The following is an 18446-nucleotide window of genomic DNA, read 5'->3' as shown; positions in this document are numbered from 1 at the left end:
CTTTCTGCTCCAGGTCATTTCATCTACATCAGACTCACAAGTCTTGCCCCAGTTATCTGCTGCAGTTTCCCTGGCATTCATCTGATTCTCTGCTTCTGTTCTTGGTTGTGCAGCAATGGCAGATTAGATAAAAGTCAGAGGCTGTCGGAGAGAAGAAAAACACCACTTCCAGCCCTGCTCAGGGGAAACTGTTGCACCTAGAGGTTAGACTCAGGTAGTTATTAAGTTATTAGCTGTTAAATGATCTGTAACTCAGTCAGTGCGTGTGATTAGATGTGAATAAGAAATGAAGGAACAGCATTACTAACACTTAAGAGGCACCTCGTGTTGCTTTTTGACAAATAGGGAATGGACCTACTGAGCCATTGTAACTCCCTCACTAGAACACATTAAATATGCTGAGCTCCAATCATATATTGTATTAGACATGATGCATGTTAACCGTAGATAGACTTTTGATCATTTGTTAATCATTTTTAACAGCCACTGTAACCCTGAATGTAACACATCAAAGGTGTAAAGAATCCTAAAGCAAAGCCACACGTGGGTTAGCCATTCAGAGACTAGTGTGTGTCGTAATGCTTGGGTGTGGGCCATTGCTTGCATTTCAGACTTGTATTGACATGAAATAGGCCTGAAAGTTCTGCTGTTGCACACTATTGCAGAAAAGACACACGCCTAACCCTGACTCAGATTTGAAGGTAGGGTGCATCTTCTCATGAAAGCTCAGTGCCTTCACAGCATTGCTGTCGACAAATTCAGAACTGTAGAATGGCTGAAAGAACAACATTTTCATGTTTTTTTCTTGTTCCTAACAGCTCTCTGCACTTTACTTTGACTAATTCTTGTAAGCAAGTCTCACTTCTTTGATTACTTGCACAGCTTTGTGAGCCTGATGGTCCCTGAAGTGAATGAAAAATGGTATGCAAGTAATGAAAGAAATTATTCTATTATAGAAAATAGTTATTTAAATGCATTATTCAGAGCTAAGGACATGGCATGTTGTGTTATATAACAGAGGGGCTTTTGTGTTTGAACTGAAAGGTGTATTGATGCTTCTGATTGGGTGTCAAGAGGGCTAGAGTTTGCTTGCCTCTCACATTAGAGAAAATGTAGTCTCTCAGGTGTGTGTGGTCATACAGCCAAACTTATTATGTAATTTTACTTCAATGATCACATATTTGTCAGTTAGAAGCTCACCTCTAGGCCTCAGCCAGCTCTGATGGTCCCATCAGTCCTGGACCCTTTTTTGCGGTTTCAGCAAAAGCCACTAAAGATTTTTGCAAAATCTTCCTTCCCTGCAAACATCTATCTGTGTTGCTTATCATCAAAGGAACAGTCTGCAAATCTCACATAAGTGAATGGTCCCAGCCATTCGGTTAAGGTCACCCTTACCAATCATTAGAAGGCACTAGGCTTGTGCTATGAGATGTGAAAACCAGGAAAAGTAATTGGTTAGATCTTCTGAACATTTATTAATGGCCATTTTTCTTGGTGTGTGCTTGGTACATCCAACTACCTATTTGAAATTTGCATTGACATGAAATGGGCCTACTTTGCAGTGCAAATAGTATACAAAAAATATACTAAATACTCATGTAGGAAAATGTTTTGAAACTTAAATCTCACCCTGTATCATTACTACAGTAATCACTTTAGAGAAAACAAGTTCACATTAATTTCATGCTGCAGTTAGGCATACATACAGTATGAGAAGTGTTCATGCTTTTTCAGATAAACTAAACAATAATGATAAACAGTGTCCTTGAACGAAGGATATTCATCAACAGAATGGCTTTAATACCCTGAAATGAAATGTAGTTTGTTTTGTATTTTTCGGCATTGGGTCCCACATTTGGAGCTTTTAATAAAGGACCTTGAAAATGGTAGCAGAGATTTACCAAGACAGCAACTGCAGTTAAAGCGGGGTTCATTGTGAAATATGCAGCTTGGTGTAATAAGCTGCTGAACAGTTTAGATTTTCCAAAACAACCCCCCGAGCCCATGCTGAAATCTTAAAACCTGAAGTATTTTCAGCAAATAGCCTGTGATGTCCAAATTACTTACCGTAGCTGACAGTGAAAGGCCACATAGACATAAATTACCCCAGAGAGCATACTTTAAAGTATAACAGGAAGGGAAGCAAAATAGGCTCATTAAAATCAGTTGTCTTCGTTTTGTGTTTTAAAAAATGCCTCTCACTTCTGAACACTGAATTAAATAACCCTAGTCACATATACCGCAAGCAGCCCTGCTGTCGCTCCTGAAAGTAACAAAGGACCTAATGATTAAATCTAAAATCTGTCTCTTAACTACTGTTTAATTACGCTATAACTGCATTCTCATTATTTTTCATGAGTGCATCTCATTGCGGAGGAGCCGAAAATTCAGATGTATTATGTAATGGAAACTGGTAGGCAAAAGCCAGTGTGCTGCAAGATTTCTGAAAATAATACATCACAACTGTACATGGTGAATTAGTTTTTAAGCAGCTTTTGCACTCTGCAGTATTGAACAGCATTATCTGAATGTATGCACTTTGAAAAAGCACCCTCTCCCTGTTCTTGGACAGTAGACACTTCTCGGTCCGCTTGAGTTTATATTCACCAGTTCCGGTGTACTCCTGTGCCATTTGGTTAACTAATTTGTTTATGGGTCAAGGGAAATTCGGCTCAGGTCCACTGCAGTGACCCCTCTGCTTTTAGAATGAATTTTTAATGTGTAATTGATTTGTCTTCTCCATGCCAGGCTTGGCTGAAATCCCCAGAGATCCTCAGAAGTCAGAGAAGAAGGGTACACTAACTTTGAAATTCGTGGGTTTATGCATCATGCCGCCTGAAGGCTGTACCCACCACCCCTGCTCTTTGTGTTTAAAGAAGAGGAACACTTGAAGTCAAAGCGTGTGTTTTTAGAAGGGGGAGGATCACTGTTACCTTTCTGTCATGGGGAAATCAAATTTCTGTGTTCTTGGTATTCTGTCTCTTGTCCATTCCCTCATGGAAATGAAATACATTATATTATACTGAGACAAGTTGTTTGGCCCAGGAATATCCTGAAAATATATGGGATGATGGGATATCTGCTTTTGTGGCATTTAAGGTTCAATGACATGGAAAGCAGATTTTACCAGGTTTTGGACAAATCGTCACAGAGATCCACTTGACTGTCCATGTGAGGTCAAGAGTGGGGTCGGACTACATTGCAGCAAGGACATTCATCTGCTGTATGCCAAGAAAAACACAGCATTCCCTAGTCTAGATCCGGTGTTGTTGTGGTGGTGCCGACGGTCATAGAAAGTTGGCGAGAGCCCTGTTGAAATGTGCTTTTTGATGGTCTGCTTGGATCATGTTGAGGCCTCATTTCATGAGTTTGTCAGGATCGCCTTCTTTTTTTATTTTTTGTTCCTTTTCAAGTTTTCAGATGGGAGTTGGAAGCCATGAATGGAGATCATACCCACAGATAAACAAATTAGACTGGCCCCACTGTTGAACAGCAGTTATAATTGCATTAATTTCATTAACAGCTAATATAAGAACTGAGGGTACAGAAATGAGATGGAGTCACTGTCAGAAGTGTGAAAGTCACTTTGTACAATATGGAAATGTAATATGGAAGTGGACTGTCTGTTCACGAATCAAGTAATCAAGCATTTTAGAACGTAATCAGACATTTCAAAAGAAAATTAAACAGCGACTACTATAATACGAGTTAAACAGGAAGCAGTTGGCAGTCTTTCCAGCTGTCTGAGTTGGGGTTGCTCATGTTGACTGGCGCTTGTTGACAGCACAGAGGAAGCAGAGATTAATTAGGTGTAACTGAAGTGGTGTGTGCGGAGTGTTTTCATCTGCACTCGCTGTGTGTCATTTCCCCCCGCTTGGTGAGCACTGGTGCGGATGCCGTGCTGTTGCATGTAAAAGCACGCCCCACTTTCATTTTGCATTGCTGAGAGGACATGAGAGATGGCACCGCACCATTAGCTGCTCTTGAGTACCGTGCCAAGAGCTGTTGGAATAGGGATGGCTAGTTTGGTTGGCTGGTTTGATTTGTTTGGCGCATTTTTCAGAAAGTGTGTCTCCTTTCAACAAAGTTGTTTTCTGTTATCTTCTTCAGGTAAATTTAATCTCTAAGAGAATGGGGGAAAATGGTTGAAAATCTGTAAAGGTGAATACAATTGGAGAAAATGTGAAAAAGTCAAATAAATAAATAAAAGAACTAGCCCTTTAAAAAGTGAAAAGTAGTGGCCTATCTGTTTAGTCTTGTGGCATTTGCACTGGCTGTGAAAGTCAATAATGGCTGTCCTCAGGATTGTGGTAAAGACTGTAACGACCTATTCAGTAAGCTCCTTTAGAAAGGAAACTGTGGAGTAGCTTGAAGGTTTTGACAAGCAAAATACGTCATCCCTCTGCAGGAATGTTTCATGAGGAAAATAAAATCCATTTCTTTGAATTTGCATTAAAATTTATGGGCAATATGCCTTCACCTGTGACTGACTACTCTCTTATATGATAAAGCAGCTTCAGAGAATGTGTGTCTTGCATTCCAAGAGTTTGGGAATCATTATACCAATTTAAAGAAAAGAAAATTGATATTTAGCATTTCCTCCATTTAAGGCATAAGAAGTGGACTCAAGCTTTTGACAAATTATACCATGTTGTTGGATACTTCAGCTGTGTCAGTAACCATATCAATCAATAGAGATTAATATCGAGCCTCCTGGCAATATCTCCTGAAATTTGGCAAGTTATTTTTGTTTTCTAATAAATGCTAAATATTATGCAAATTAAGATGCTCAGGATGAGTTGTCATATAACCGTTACCGTCACTGCTTGAGAAAATCGTAGAAAAATATATTCTTCAGGTTCTGACAGGCTCCAAGACCAGTCGTTTATCAGCCCATTTCAAAATATTTTTCAAATTAATCTTAAAATCTCAGAAGATACTGTACAATCATTGTAAGGTAGATTATTATACTCAGCCTTTTGCTGCCAAAGAATGCATCAAAGTTTGTAACTAAACAGGTCAACATTTCCTGCTACTCACTTTCTCTTCCTCTCTCTTTCTGCAGTCTCAGTTGACAGCATGGGACAGCACCTGGGCAAACGTGAGATGCATCTTGAAGACAAGGTAGGACTTATGAAGAAACATGTATGAAGAATCTCTGAAGGGGTAAAGCAGGTACATTTCCCCACCTCAGCAGCAGCACAGGACAGACTGAACCATTACAAGACAGACTGAACCATTCCAGCGTGGGACAGACTCACCCATACAAGCATGGGAGAGACTGATCCATTCCGGCATAGGACAGATGGAGCCATTTGAGTGTTGGTCGAGGGTGAGGGGAGCTGAAACACTTCTAGAAAGAAGATTCAGCATTGGACTGATAAATGTACCAAAAATATTTATTCCTATTTTTCATCTGCATTCTCTATGAAAGTGAATGCAGATTTAATGCAAGAAAAGGATAGAATATATATTGCCATCACAGATTAAATACATCCAGAATTTTTCTGTAATATGGGTTATTGCAATGTCTGTAGCGCTACAACATATTAATGTAAACAAGGGCATTATCCAGTCAGCATGGGCCAAGCCTGAAGTCCCAATTTTAGATTGTGCTGTCTTCACAGCCTCCAGTGCTGTTCTGGAAAGTGTGAGGTTTAGAATATAAACAGGGGTTTGGAGAGGAAAGCGGAGGCTGTGTTGTGCAGTCTGTCATTTCTTTCATTCACACTGACTATCATTTACACTGACTGCGCTCTTCCTGTGACCTCAATGTCTGTCCTACTCACTTTATTTATAGCACTCTTTTGAAGTATGCCTGAAATATTCTAGAAAAAAATAGTTGTGTATTCACCTGGTCAGCCTATGGATGTGACTGAAAAAAAATGCAGATATTCTGCTCTGGCTCCATGAGTCTTTTCTTCTGGGCACATTTTCCTCTTGATCTTGATGAAAGATGTTCAAGAGGATTATTATGCGAAGCATTATTGATAGCCTTTCTATTTGGTGGTGTTGTGGGTAGCAGATTATTATTTTACACTATCTATGGGTCCAACCCACTGTGAACAAACTGTTTCCGGTTTTAGTACACATCAAAACTGATGCATTTTAGCAGCTGGGCAGTGTTCAGTCATGCATGTTCAGAGGAAAAAAAAAGGAATGGGCTTTTGATTTCTGCTTATTTTCTCATGAACGATAATGGGAATAGGAAAAAGTTGTGACAGTCATTCTTTGTCCTCAGTCTACTTTTTGAAACCCTCACTTTGTTTGTTGTTCCAGCAGAAAGCATCTATTTTTGGAAGCGTTTCCCAAAGAGGTTCATTTTCAGTTCCGAAGGGCCCGTGTTTCCCTGGTAACTGGTCCGCCAGTGGAGGCAGTGTTCACCACTTTTGCTGTCCCTGTCAGCATCCAAACGATTACACACAAAAACAACGTGCAAATGTATTTTACTGGCAGAGTTCAATGAGTGCTATGGGAAAGACATAACATGACATGGGAACATTACTTGTTGGTTTATCTCAACAGTTTGTTGGCACCAGAACGGCCCCTTGTTGTCCCAGCTGCATACTGTGCCTTATATTCAGTGACCTGTAGTCTGCCTTGTGTACGTCCCTAACAGGACGGTGTGATCTGTTTTTCAGCGCCCCGTCTTTGCCGGTTCTGTTGAACCAAGAGCCAGATGACAGGGCCAGAAGCGAAGTCGCTTTTTGCCAGTTGCTGTCAGGGAGCGGTTGCTTTCAGGAGAGCACTCCCTCCTCTTCCAGCCTAGGCCGGTGTGACGCGAGGTCGAGGTTTGGCCGAGGCGCCGTGGCTCTTATCGATCCCGAGGCGGAAAGTTCCGGCGTTGCCAAGCAGCAGCGCATTAGCTCGGGCGGTGATGGGGAAGGAGTGATTTTCTTTTAATTTAACATGAAGATAAAGCTGGTTTGGTTCTGGCGCCGGCTATGGGAGAAAGCAGCCCTGTGAATCGCATGCTGCAGGGGATGTGGCAGACCTATGTGCTCGTCTCGATGCACACTCACAGCGGCTCCTTTTGATGGTTGCGTCAGCCCTGCCAACACCCCCAAAGCCCAAGTGACAAGACTAGTGTTCATCTTTCCCCACCTCGTCAGTGAAGTACCGCAGTGCTCAGCCAGCGGCAGGATTAGTGTTTGCTGCCTTTACCACAACTACACAAGAGGCAGTGTCTGTGAGGTGTCAGTGTTCCTCAGGGGTCAGCCAGAGTGTCAGCCCAGTGATTTGCTCTAGGACACACAGATGTAGCCGACTTATCTGGGCCCAAGTAGGGCTGCACGATATAGCCGTTGAGATGTATCGAATATCTGTTTTTAGCGCAATAACAGCTATCCCCGGTATGTGGCGTTAGGTTTCTTCCCGTATTTTTTTCCCTTTAGTCATACCTGATGTGGGAGCACACCTCCAAAGTTCAGTGAAGTGCTTCCGGGGCAGAAAAATATCACTTGTATCTATATGTTGGTTAACCTATTCAAACCTATTGGCTTTGAAAAACAAATAGCATATGTTTTCACTCTTTATCTTTGTAGCCATGTGTTTCTATCTACCACATGGAAGCAGCATAGTGCTATTGCTGTGATATCAACATTGAATAGATACGGGTGGCGTCTTTTTCCCCCGGAAGCATTTCACATGGCCTCGGAAAACTGGAGGTGTGCTCCCGCATCAGGTATGACTAAAGGGAAAACAATACGGGAATAAACCTAATGCCACATACTGGGGATAGATGTTATTGCTCTAAAAATAGCTATTCGATACATTCATACATATTCTCAACAGCTATATTGTGCAGCCGTAGGCCCAAGTACAGCGCCGTGACACACAGTAAAGGAGCATTTGGCCTGTTCAGTATTAAAGCACAGATGTGACTGTAGCAACTTCTTTACTAAACTGATTTCAGATTCACAGTTGTTTTACTCTGTGCTCTGTAACCTCCAGGGCCACATTTTCCCCCAATAAACTTAAATCACTCCAAATTGGATCCTGTTAAAGTAGGCCTTATTTTAATGTATCTCTGGCATACTAACAGCATAAGGCTCCCATTCTTTTTAAGAGACAGAACAGAGCAATTTGCTGCAAGAGTTATGTGTAGATTTTGCACAGAAGAAAATGATGAGTCATTATGCACTATATGCCCTTTGCTTCAACGCGTGGCAGGCAATTATGATTTGTGTTGATTTGGAATCGTTTTTGGAGACCTATGTCTGATGTCTGACCTTTTTTTAAAGATGAAAACCTCCTAAAGTCTCATTCATGACTTCAATACAGGGGAAGATTAATACAGATGAGAAATCCATTTCATTTTGTCATAGATCATTTTTTATTACTGTAACTGCATCTGTTAAAAAAAAAGAAGGCAGGAGAGTATTTCAGGCGCTGTTAGAGACATTCATTCCTGGTTTTCTGTATATTAATCCTGGCTTGGCACATGGAGCACAGATTTTTGTGGTAAAGTTGCTGAGCAGATGCTCTTATTCAGGGAAAGTTAGAGTTTACGTTTTTGTTTATTGGTCGTTTATTTATATTTACCAAAGTGAAAAAAACCTTGGTTGCACCTGGGATTCTGCCTTTGGGCTACAAGCCCAGCCCTGTAGCCTCTTCCAGTGAATCAGATCATTTTTTGCAGTTCTCTGCTTGCCCCCTGCCTCCACGTAATGCCACAAAAGCATGAAGCACATGCATGGTTGTGACATCAGGTGAAAGGGCAGGGGTGTGATTATGAAGAAATGTAACTTACCTACACCAACATACAGTAGAAGTAAAAAAGGAAGGAAATCACTTTTTTTTCCCCCCTTATGGACAATGCATGGTGATCAGTTTCTTATGAAATTTACAGTGGTTTTGGGATGCCAGCAACAACTGGACACAATTTGGAGCTGATCAGATCCATTCTATATGTGAAATTGTCCTCTTCAGGGTGTTCTCAACACTTTTCCTTTTCATCAGTCTGCTAGACGTCCTATCACTCAGTGGATAGTGGACACGGTAAATGTAATCCATTCCCAGTGAGTGGTCATCAATACATCACAGGTTTTCACAGCTATAAATGGGCCACTCTGTGTGTCTGTTTCTTCTTTTGTGACATCAAGGTTAAGTGCAGAAATGTAAATTTATTAAACACAAGGTGATTGGTTTGCATGTGGATGCCAGGTAGCACCTGTCTTCAGAGCCCCTGGCTGTGTCAGGCACATCTTGGTAGGCTGTAGTGGTTTCTCCCTCCTGCTCTTCTTCCACTGTACACACACTGTATCTGTGTAAGTGACTGGTGGAGACTGAAGTGCTTTCATAAGAGTAGTCTAGATTAGACAAAAAAGCCATATGGTACCACAGCAAGGCCTACCAACCAATCAGGTGCAATCAAAGGCAGACAAAGCAGTATAAGTGCAGCAGCATCTGTCACTTAACAGAGCCTGTGGAATCGTAAAGTCAGTCCAATGGCCTTGGTTCCACACCTAACCCCAGAATCACTCTTAGAGGTGTACCCGTGCATATCATTGCATGGGCCTCCTGAGTGGCTTAACTGGTAAAGGCCGGTCAGACCTGTGTTGTCCACCCCAAGCACGTTGTTTGTAAGAAACAGGATCTCACGCTGGGACTGTGCGTTGATTGCATGATAACAACCAAGTGTTTCATGTTAAAGTGAAGCCTTTGGGTGTGAATTTAATTTCGAATTGATATTAGTGCTGGTGTGTAGTGCCAAACATTGATTTTCTTCCTTTACGAGCGGGTATATCAACCAAATTCAATTATCCTTTCGTAAAATGAACACCCTTAGCTGTTAGTTGGTAATGATTGCGTGCCTTTAGGAGAGGATGAAACTGTATTCGTCAAATTTATTTCGGCTGTTCTAGTGGAAGTACGCTCATTTTTGAGTTAATAATGTAAGTGTATTTGGCGTGTGTGAGTGTTTTGCGAGCAGTGCTGTAGAGCAGAAAAGGTGCCCCTGGCATGAAGTCATGTCTTCATACGGTACCACTGGACCACGCTACCCCGAGGTGGGAGGTTGATTATGATGCCGTGATTATGACAGCTGCTGTCTGTGAGTATTTATCTCCTTCACTTTCCCTTCGCCTCAGCGGGTAGAAAGTGGAAACAGTGAAGTGTTTTGGCGCAAATGAAGTTGTGGTGAACCAGTAATTGCTGATGGAATATGATTGATACTTTGCAGTACCTCGCTGGAGGAGAACTAGCCTGTCACCACAGCTAGCCACAAACTCTGGTTTAATATGTGTCTTCATTAGTGGTTCATAATTTATGGTAATGTTTCTCTGTCTGTCACTTTCTTTCTTTCGTTCTTCCTCTGTTCTGCTGTGCATCTCATCCCCTCCCCCTCTGTCTCATTTTCCTACTCCTTTTCCAATAATCATCCACTCTGAAGGTAATGACACTACCAGTCTGGTCTGGTCAGCTGAGGTGTTACTTTTTTTGGTAAGTGACAGCAGATTTTAGTCAATATGACTGAAATTCACAATTCGACTGTGGTTCCCACCCAATAAAAACACTTGGCAGGGAAATCTGGGATTGAGGGATAATTCAGTACTGTTCTGTGCCAGCTCTGTTGGTTTCATCTCTGTTCTTTTTCCTCTTGTAACCACTCGCCTGGATCTCTTCAGCTAAATTTATGTTCTAACAGTACAACAAACCACTCTCAAGCTTTGCCCAAACTACATGTATTGCAGCTATCTGGTTTAGTCAAGCTCAACGGCCGGAGAAAAGACAGAGGGGTGCACTTGCAGTCCACGGGGGGGGGGGGGACAAAATGTAATCTTAAAAAAAAAAAGTAATAAATATATGTAGACATTGGGAAACAAGGAGACAGCTGGGGGTGCGCTGAGGTCTGTCTGGCGGTGCAATTCATCCCTAAGCACCCCCATATCGCTGGCCATGGCTTTAGTTCTATTTCTTGTCATAGCATTGCTGTCTATGTTGGATCCCTTGTTATTTTTTAAGGGCCGAAAGCAGATGCCAGTATACTGTATGCAGCCAATCTTAATTGTTGTTTGGCTGGGTTTTGCCAGGGAATGCAAGAAACTATGTGATCCATAAATTGTCAATGTTTCTCAAAGCACATGGCAGTAATTATGTGGAGCAGGGCTTAAGAAAGTAAGAAGAATGCATGCTGGGTAACTCTTCCAAGCCCCTCCATGTTTACATCAGTCTTTATAGTATTTCACTGGTTTTCTTGTGGTGCATGGCAGGCAGGCATTTCTGTGTTGTTATATTGTTATGTAGTAACTAAGCTTTCAGAGGAGGGGGAATTTTCCAGTGAATGGAAATTTTCCAATAAATTTTGAAATTTTCCATGGAAATGTTCCATAGGAATTTTCTCTCAACAACTTTGGGAATTCATAAAACCCATATATCACAAGCACACTGTATTTTCAGTTTATATCAGGCCGACCTCGTCTTTAATCAATTCCCTAATCACAATCATAGATTGTTTTTACTCCCAAAGATCCATCAACAGACATGGGCTGTCATCTCACATGAGCGATTAGGTACCCTTTAACCGTGATGGAACATCAATGCACAGTTCATGCTTTCATCACATGCGCACCGGGGGGGTGCATGTGATGAACTATCTGCCTATTGCTAAAGTCAGAGATGAATGCTGTCATGGATGAGGTCATTTGTTGAATGACATTGACATTGAAATTGAGCTTTATTTAATTTTAGATTTTTTTTTACCTTTCATTTTGACGTACAGTTAACATGGAGTTTTCATCGTAACAAAGGTAAATGGGGTAAATGGATATAAAACAAGTGGAAAAAAGTCTTTTGAAAATTTTTCAAGCAGTGTTACAGAGTTCACTTTTATTTCATTCAAATTCAAAGTTCAAAGCTATAGCCAAAAATAGCTGTTAAAACCTGTTTGTATTTATACTGAAGAGTATATTTCAGTTTATGGTAAAGAGAGTAAAATGCTCAAAGCAAAAAACCCTTGGAATTTCGCCACCCTTTAGTAACTCCTCCCAGGTCCTCAGTCCCAGGTTCTGTGGTGCACACAGAGGACCACAGACATAATGTGTGAAAGAGGAAATCTTTTCCCAGTTCCCACTCAGTGTTAAAGCCTCTGGCTATGACACCGCACTCTAATCAGGAAGGCTGTTTGACACTCCAGGAATAATGTTTCTTTGGAAGTATGTGGGATGTTAAGTACTATAAACATGTCTAACCTGTTGTATTGAGCATGCAAAATAAGATGAGACTATTTTTAGTTTTGTTTAACACTCTGCCAATCAAAGCACTTATTCTTAGGCTTTCATGTGCATTGGAGGTCCCCATGGATTGCTGGCTGTATCCGTGTCAATTACATTTAATTTCTGCCCTGAAATAGTCTTGCACACCGACTGGCTCATTTCTTCCAAATGTATGATGGGATACTATTCGTTGATCACCTCAACAATGTAATCTAATAGAAGCATCCCTAATGTGAATGGCAAAGTGAAGCTTGCTCATTGCATCAGATATTTAATTTTAAGGACAGGGGGACATAAAATAAAGCTGTGTCCATAAGTTAATATTCAAATTTCCATGACAAGAGTTCTAGCTTCTTGGAGACCAAGTACTAGCTTTTATCTGCTCCCCACACGCCTCATCAGCTGGTTGCAAACAGCTAATGAATCCACCAAAGAAGAGAGAAGAAATATCAACTCACCCAGCTGAGCCAACTAAAAGCAGTTGCTCCAGTTGTGTTTGATTTTCAGCAAACCAGCTGTGGCTGCTATATAAGCAATGGGAGCCAAAGCATTCAGGCAGAACATGTTTTTGCACATTAGTCTTTCACTTGATAAGATAAAAATAAATGCTCTTTCACTGATCTATGGTAGCATCCAAAATGTTACCTAAATTGTATAGACGGTTATATTTCTGTTGTTTTTCTGTCTGCCCTTTCAGTGAAGTAAACTGAATTTCAACTGATGTATTGTGCAGTACAAAGACATACAATTTTTCAAAGCGCTTAGTAAAACAGAAGTGGCTGGAAGGGCAAATAAAACACATCAGGCAATACAGTTGTGAAACAGTCAGGCTGGTTTTGACAGCATTTTTTGGCTTGGCGAGAACTTTATTCTGTAGACCCAGAAGGGGTAGCTCAATATTTATCTCTTGTCAGAGTTAAATATCTGACATTTTAAGCTGTGAAATTTAGTTGTTTTACGCAAGCAAAGCTGACTTCTTACTGCCTGCCTTGGGACGATGTAGGCTGTGTGCAGTCGACTGGGTGGAGCTAGTCAAAATGAAGAAGCTCTCCTAGTCTCTGAACTGCTTTTGGTGATGGGACCTTAATTGAAGAGGGCTTTGGAGCTCAATTTGCAGTCCCTCACTTTGCAGAGTGGGAAACTGCGCCCCTTTGTTCCCATTTACATGAGCGGCTTTAAGCGGCGAGTAATGCACTTTAATGACATCCCATAATTAACCTCCGCCGCGCTTAAGTTCATTTGTCATTGCTCCCAAATTACTGCAGAGAAAATAGCAGCGCCATTAAAATCCAGCTCTGGTGTGTTCGAGATTTAACACGTTGTTGGCCCGGATTGTGTTAAGTCTCTGCAGTATCTTCCATGGTTTCAGTCGGGCGTGTTTTTGTTCTCTTTTTTCCAGCAAATATTCAGGACTCTTTAAATGAGAAATATGTGAAACATAATGCTTAATGAATGAATTGTGTCTGAAGTAGATCTATATCAATGATGGGGAGCTTTCATTGTTGTTTTGTTGTTTTTTTTTTTGGTGAACAACCTTTTAATCATTTTTGCCATAATGTTTCACACCTATATTGACACATAACACACCAGAAAGTGGTAAGTCTGGGAATATTAATAGAGGGTGAAATGGCATAAATTAAATGACAGTCATAAAAAACAGAATTGTACACCAGACACCTAAAAACATCCACCTTTCCCAATTACAATCTGTTTGATTTAGATTTGATTTCCTGGTAATTTGGCTCAGACCTTTCCAGGACAATTATGGGCTAGAGGTGAGACAAGTAAGAATACACCAGGACAGTAATATGGTATTCTTTGCCATATTCACAGCTATTCAAGAGCTCAATTTTAGTCTTTGCTACCATAGGTGGAGATAATTTTCAGAGACTGAGATACCCGAGCTGTACTAAAACGTGTGTAATGCAGTTCCTATTTTAACTCAATTACAAATCCTACAAGAAGAATTGCTTGCTTTTTTCCCAGCACTCTCAACACTTGTGTTGTAGTGTACGGTATGTGTATAAAATAAATTAGCTGCTGTACTAGATTTTTTTTGTATGAGATGGAAGTGTTTTCCACCATGTAACCCACTCAGGCGTTTCACTAAATGCAACAAGTGCTCCATCTGATGCAGAGCTTTTAAGCCTCACGCCTTGGGCATGAAAACACGCCCGCATGCTGTCTCAATGTTACTTGAGTTTCCTTGTCATCCACAAGCATTTCACCATATTGGCTAGGTTAGCTTTTTTGTAACCTTGGACAATGTAGCTGTGCAGATATTGTTACTGAGATGCAGTACAGTCTGCAGTACAGCAAGTGGTAGAGTTATGCTAAGTGGTGCTAGAGAGCTATATAGCAGACAGCAGTAAACTGCAGTGAACCACACCACCACTGCGTTGCGCCGGAGAGCCGCACTTAGTAAAGCTATCTAAAATCTTAAAGAAAAAAGAACAAGATGTACTCCATTTTTTCTTCCCCTTCTAAAACTGTCATTCTTTTCTCATTACACATTATTCGCAGATGGATAATTGTAGTTGGATCATTGAAATGTAACTAGTCATTCCTTTTACTGTGATAACACCCAGGGATTTTAAGCATCACCACTGTATGTGGTCAGTAAATCCAGATGGCAAGAATTAACAGCACGAGCATGTGAGATAGTCCAAAGAGTTATCATCAAGTGAGCCATATCTCTTACAGTTACCTGCAGTATTTCTCAGTTACACTATATGGACAAAAGTATTCAGACGCCTGACCATTACATTGTAATGACATTGTATTCAAATACATATACTTTAATATGGAGTTGGTCCCCCTTTTGCAGCTATAACAGCTTCCACTCTTCTTGGAAGGCTTTCCACAAGATTTTGGAGTGTTTCTGTGGGAATTTGTGCCCATTCATTCTGTAGAGCATTTATGAGGTCAGGCACTGATGTTGGACGAGAAGGCCTGGCTCGCAATCTCCGTTCCAGTTCATCCCAAAGGTGCCGAATGGGGTCAGGGCTCTGTGTGGGCCAGTCAAGTTCTTCCACACCGAACTCATCAAACCATGTCTTTGTAGTCCTTGCTTTGTGCACTGGGGCACAGTCATGTTGGAATAGAAAAGGGCCTTCCCCAAACTGGTGCCACAAAGTTGGAAGCATAGCATTGTCCAAAATGTCTTGGTATGCTGAAGCATTAAGATTGCCCTTCACTGGAGATAAGGGGCCTAGCCCAAACGCTGAAAAACAGGTGTGGCCAAATACTTTTGTCCATATAGTGTATGTTGCAATGTATAAAATGTTTGGACTACAAACCTAAAACTAATTTGAAAACAGTTACGATGTCCATTTTCACAGTGCAGTTGACAACAAAAAACAGTGTTGCAAATGATAAAACCTAGTTGGTCCAGGGATTGAGGTGCATTAACTTGCAGTGTTATTTGATTTTCTTGGCTTCTTTCCAGACATTTTGGATGTTTTCTCAAGCAGTTTAAAGGTAACTTAAGTCTCATTTAGACGGTACAGTGACATATTATATTACGGAAGGTACCCTGTGCGCGTCCACCGCTCGGTACAGTTTTTTGTTGCAGATGAGAAATGGAGTCCAGTCACATGTATTCCCCAGTCCTGCCACTTGATAAGGGGCAGACTCTGTAACAGGTTTTGAAGAGGTTGTGTCTGGCGTCCTCCCTGCGCTCTTCAGCCAGCCTGAGCCCTGCGAAGTAGGCTTGCGAAGCACGTTCTCCCATCTGGCTCCAGAGGCCTGGCTGGAGTGGCCTTAGCTGGGCTGAAGCACTGCTTTTAAGCCCATAGTGAGTGAAGAACTTGAGCCACTCAAATGCACCTGTTCCAAGCGCAGTAAACTCAATCGGCCTTTGTGTTCTAAACAAGGAGTTTGTGCTCACATTCGATGGTTGCCATGTTTTTTTCCTGTTCCTGTGCTGTAAATGCAGGGTGTGAATTTGATAAATGAAATTCAAAGTGTTTGAGTAAACTGTGCCATGAGTTTAAAGATTTGTTCGAAGAACTTGCTGTGTTACGGGACCCTGTGAAAAATTCATTCAATTTTTGATTCACAGTAGCTTTTCTACTGAGTATTTGTATTTTCTGCCATTTTTGCCTCCCTCCTCTCCTTCCTCCTCAGAATTGAATTTGACAGACTTCCTGTGCAACCCACCGCTGTTGTCATGGCAACCGTGGAGCAGAGAAAGGAAGTGGGCAGTCGGTTGAGTTGATGTCAAATAACAGTATAAGAAATGATACCCTCTAACCCACAAGCACCTATCCAGGAGCTGTAAGACATTTGCACTGAAACTCCTAGGCTTACCATGTCAGTGTAGCTTTAAATGCGTAAAAGAGTCTGACCCTGCAGAAATAACACTCTGGCAGCTGATGAGGAATGAGGGAAAGAAAGTGTGATTCTTTCAGCACATCCCGTTTGAACTACCATGCAGAACCAGAGCCAGTACCCATTTTGGGAGAGGGCACATCCCCTCGGAGGGATCTGTAAATCAGGGCTCACAGACTGCCGTGCCTGTTCCCAAGGACTGGTTGTTAATTGCAGTTGTTGTGTTTTTGTGTAGTTTTAAAGGAATTCTTGGTGTTTGACGTATATATAATGTATACATATTCTATGACATTGCTGGGTCTTTTTCATCATTACATATCCAAAGTTACCTTGTATTTGCTAAAATATTTTAGCATGGTCGGTTCCTAATCCTGCACGTATAAATTTGTGTGTGTATGTGTTTGTGTGTGTATATCATTTCTTCCCTCACATTGACACAGCAGAAACACCCTTTGTTCTTTTGTTCTGGGACAATGTTCATGTTTCCCCAGATCTGAGACTGAGTTGCTTGTGTCAGACCAGCGTATCTTGATGAAACGATGTTCACGGTTTTTTTCCCTCGCGGTGTGGGTGGGATATTGCTCTTGATATTTCGCTCCGCGCTCTCTCCCTCCACTTGTAGGCAAGAATTACATTTCCATCACCCTTGAGGATTTGTCATATTAGCGACGTGGGCGTCTTTGTTTCAGGGCATTAGTCAGCAAGCGGAGATTGTCCCCGGACACTCGACACACGAATCGCATTAAGTGGTGTGATCTTGAGCTGCCCTCATAAGACACAGCACCATACAATCCCAACAGCATGCAGGAGTCACACAGTACAGTGTGCAAGCTGCTGTGTACATACCATATCCAGTCAAATGCAGTGAAGAAAGCAGTACTCATCAATACACAATTCAGACATTCTTATCATGTGTTAATCTATCAGTAGCTTTGTTCACTGTTGTTACTGTTATTGCAGCATGTTCAGCTAACCTGCATTGTTGCTTTGTTACCGCTGTTGAGCCCAAGTCATAATTCAGCCACACCTGTCCATTCCATTTGTTGTGTCCACACGCTAGTCTCGATCTATTGTTTAATACTGTCAGGGAATTGATTTAGTGAAATGAGATTTCGTTTTCCTTTGTCCCGCTAACGCTCGGCGGCTGACCCTCGACAGGACCTGTCTGAATAAATTCGACTGCCAGGTTTTGAGTTTATGGTGGAGAAGAACGCCGTGCATCACCAGGAGCACTTCCAGTCTCAGCATTCACAGGGCACTCGCAATGACACGATCTATGCGTGCGTCAGCGGTGATGCAGTGCGATTGTCTTTGAGGCTGAGAGGAGGTCTTTGTATTCTCCGTCCGCAGTTATTACTTAACAACAGAGAGGCAGGGGCAGAATACACAAAATGGTGTCACTATGAAAAATATGTTATGTAAACAATTCCGTTCTGTTGTGTTGTTTTCGAATCAAGGAGTAATTTGTAATTTCCTTTGACATCGACTTCCTTTGCTAGATTTATAAAGTCTCGCTTGTTGTGGATGTAGGGTTGGTCATTAAAAGAAGTGAATACAGGGCTACTGTAATCATTTAGGAAAGATATGACGTCGTGTTTTCCAATTTCAAAAATAAAAAAAGACATTATTTTTACAGTAAATATAAGTGCCACACTGTGTAAACAGAATTCATTATGAGGATTACGTAAGGCTAGTAATACAATGCAGTCATTTGTTTTTTCAATGTTTTTCAATGTTCTTACATCTAGTTAAACAGGGCCAGCAAGCGATACACTGTTGTTAAGTTTGACTCTATCTCTATCTTGCAACTGCTTTTTTCCACGGTGCACTGGGGATGAGTCCAACTGGCAAGATAGGCTACACTTACACAGAGATATGAAAAGGAGAAGATGGCCTGAG

General features: G+C 41.4%; 1 protein-coding gene across 1 annotated transcript in view; it reads left to right on the top strand.

Annotated features, from left to right (window-relative positions):
* Nucleotides 1-18446, top strand: part of LOC118784274 (myelin basic protein-like) — a 61265-nt gene that overhangs the window by 13690 nt on the left and 29129 nt on the right. The window contains exon 2 of the mRNA XM_036538421.1: nt 5066-5124. Coding sequence (XP_036394314.1) covers nt 5080-5124 — 45 coding nt within the window. The 5' untranslated portion in view covers nt 5066-5079. The remainder of the gene's footprint in view (nt 1-5065; nt 5125-18446) is intronic.

The sequence above is a fragment of the Megalops cyprinoides genome, chromosome 10, assembly GCF_013368585.1.
Source record: "Megalops cyprinoides isolate fMegCyp1 chromosome 10, fMegCyp1.pri, whole genome shotgun sequence".
Classification (NCBI taxonomy): Eukaryota; Metazoa; Chordata; class Actinopteri; order Elopiformes; family Megalopidae; genus Megalops; species Megalops cyprinoides.
Note: the sequence above shows the minus strand (reverse complement) of the source record. Positions and strands in the feature narration are given on the sequence as shown.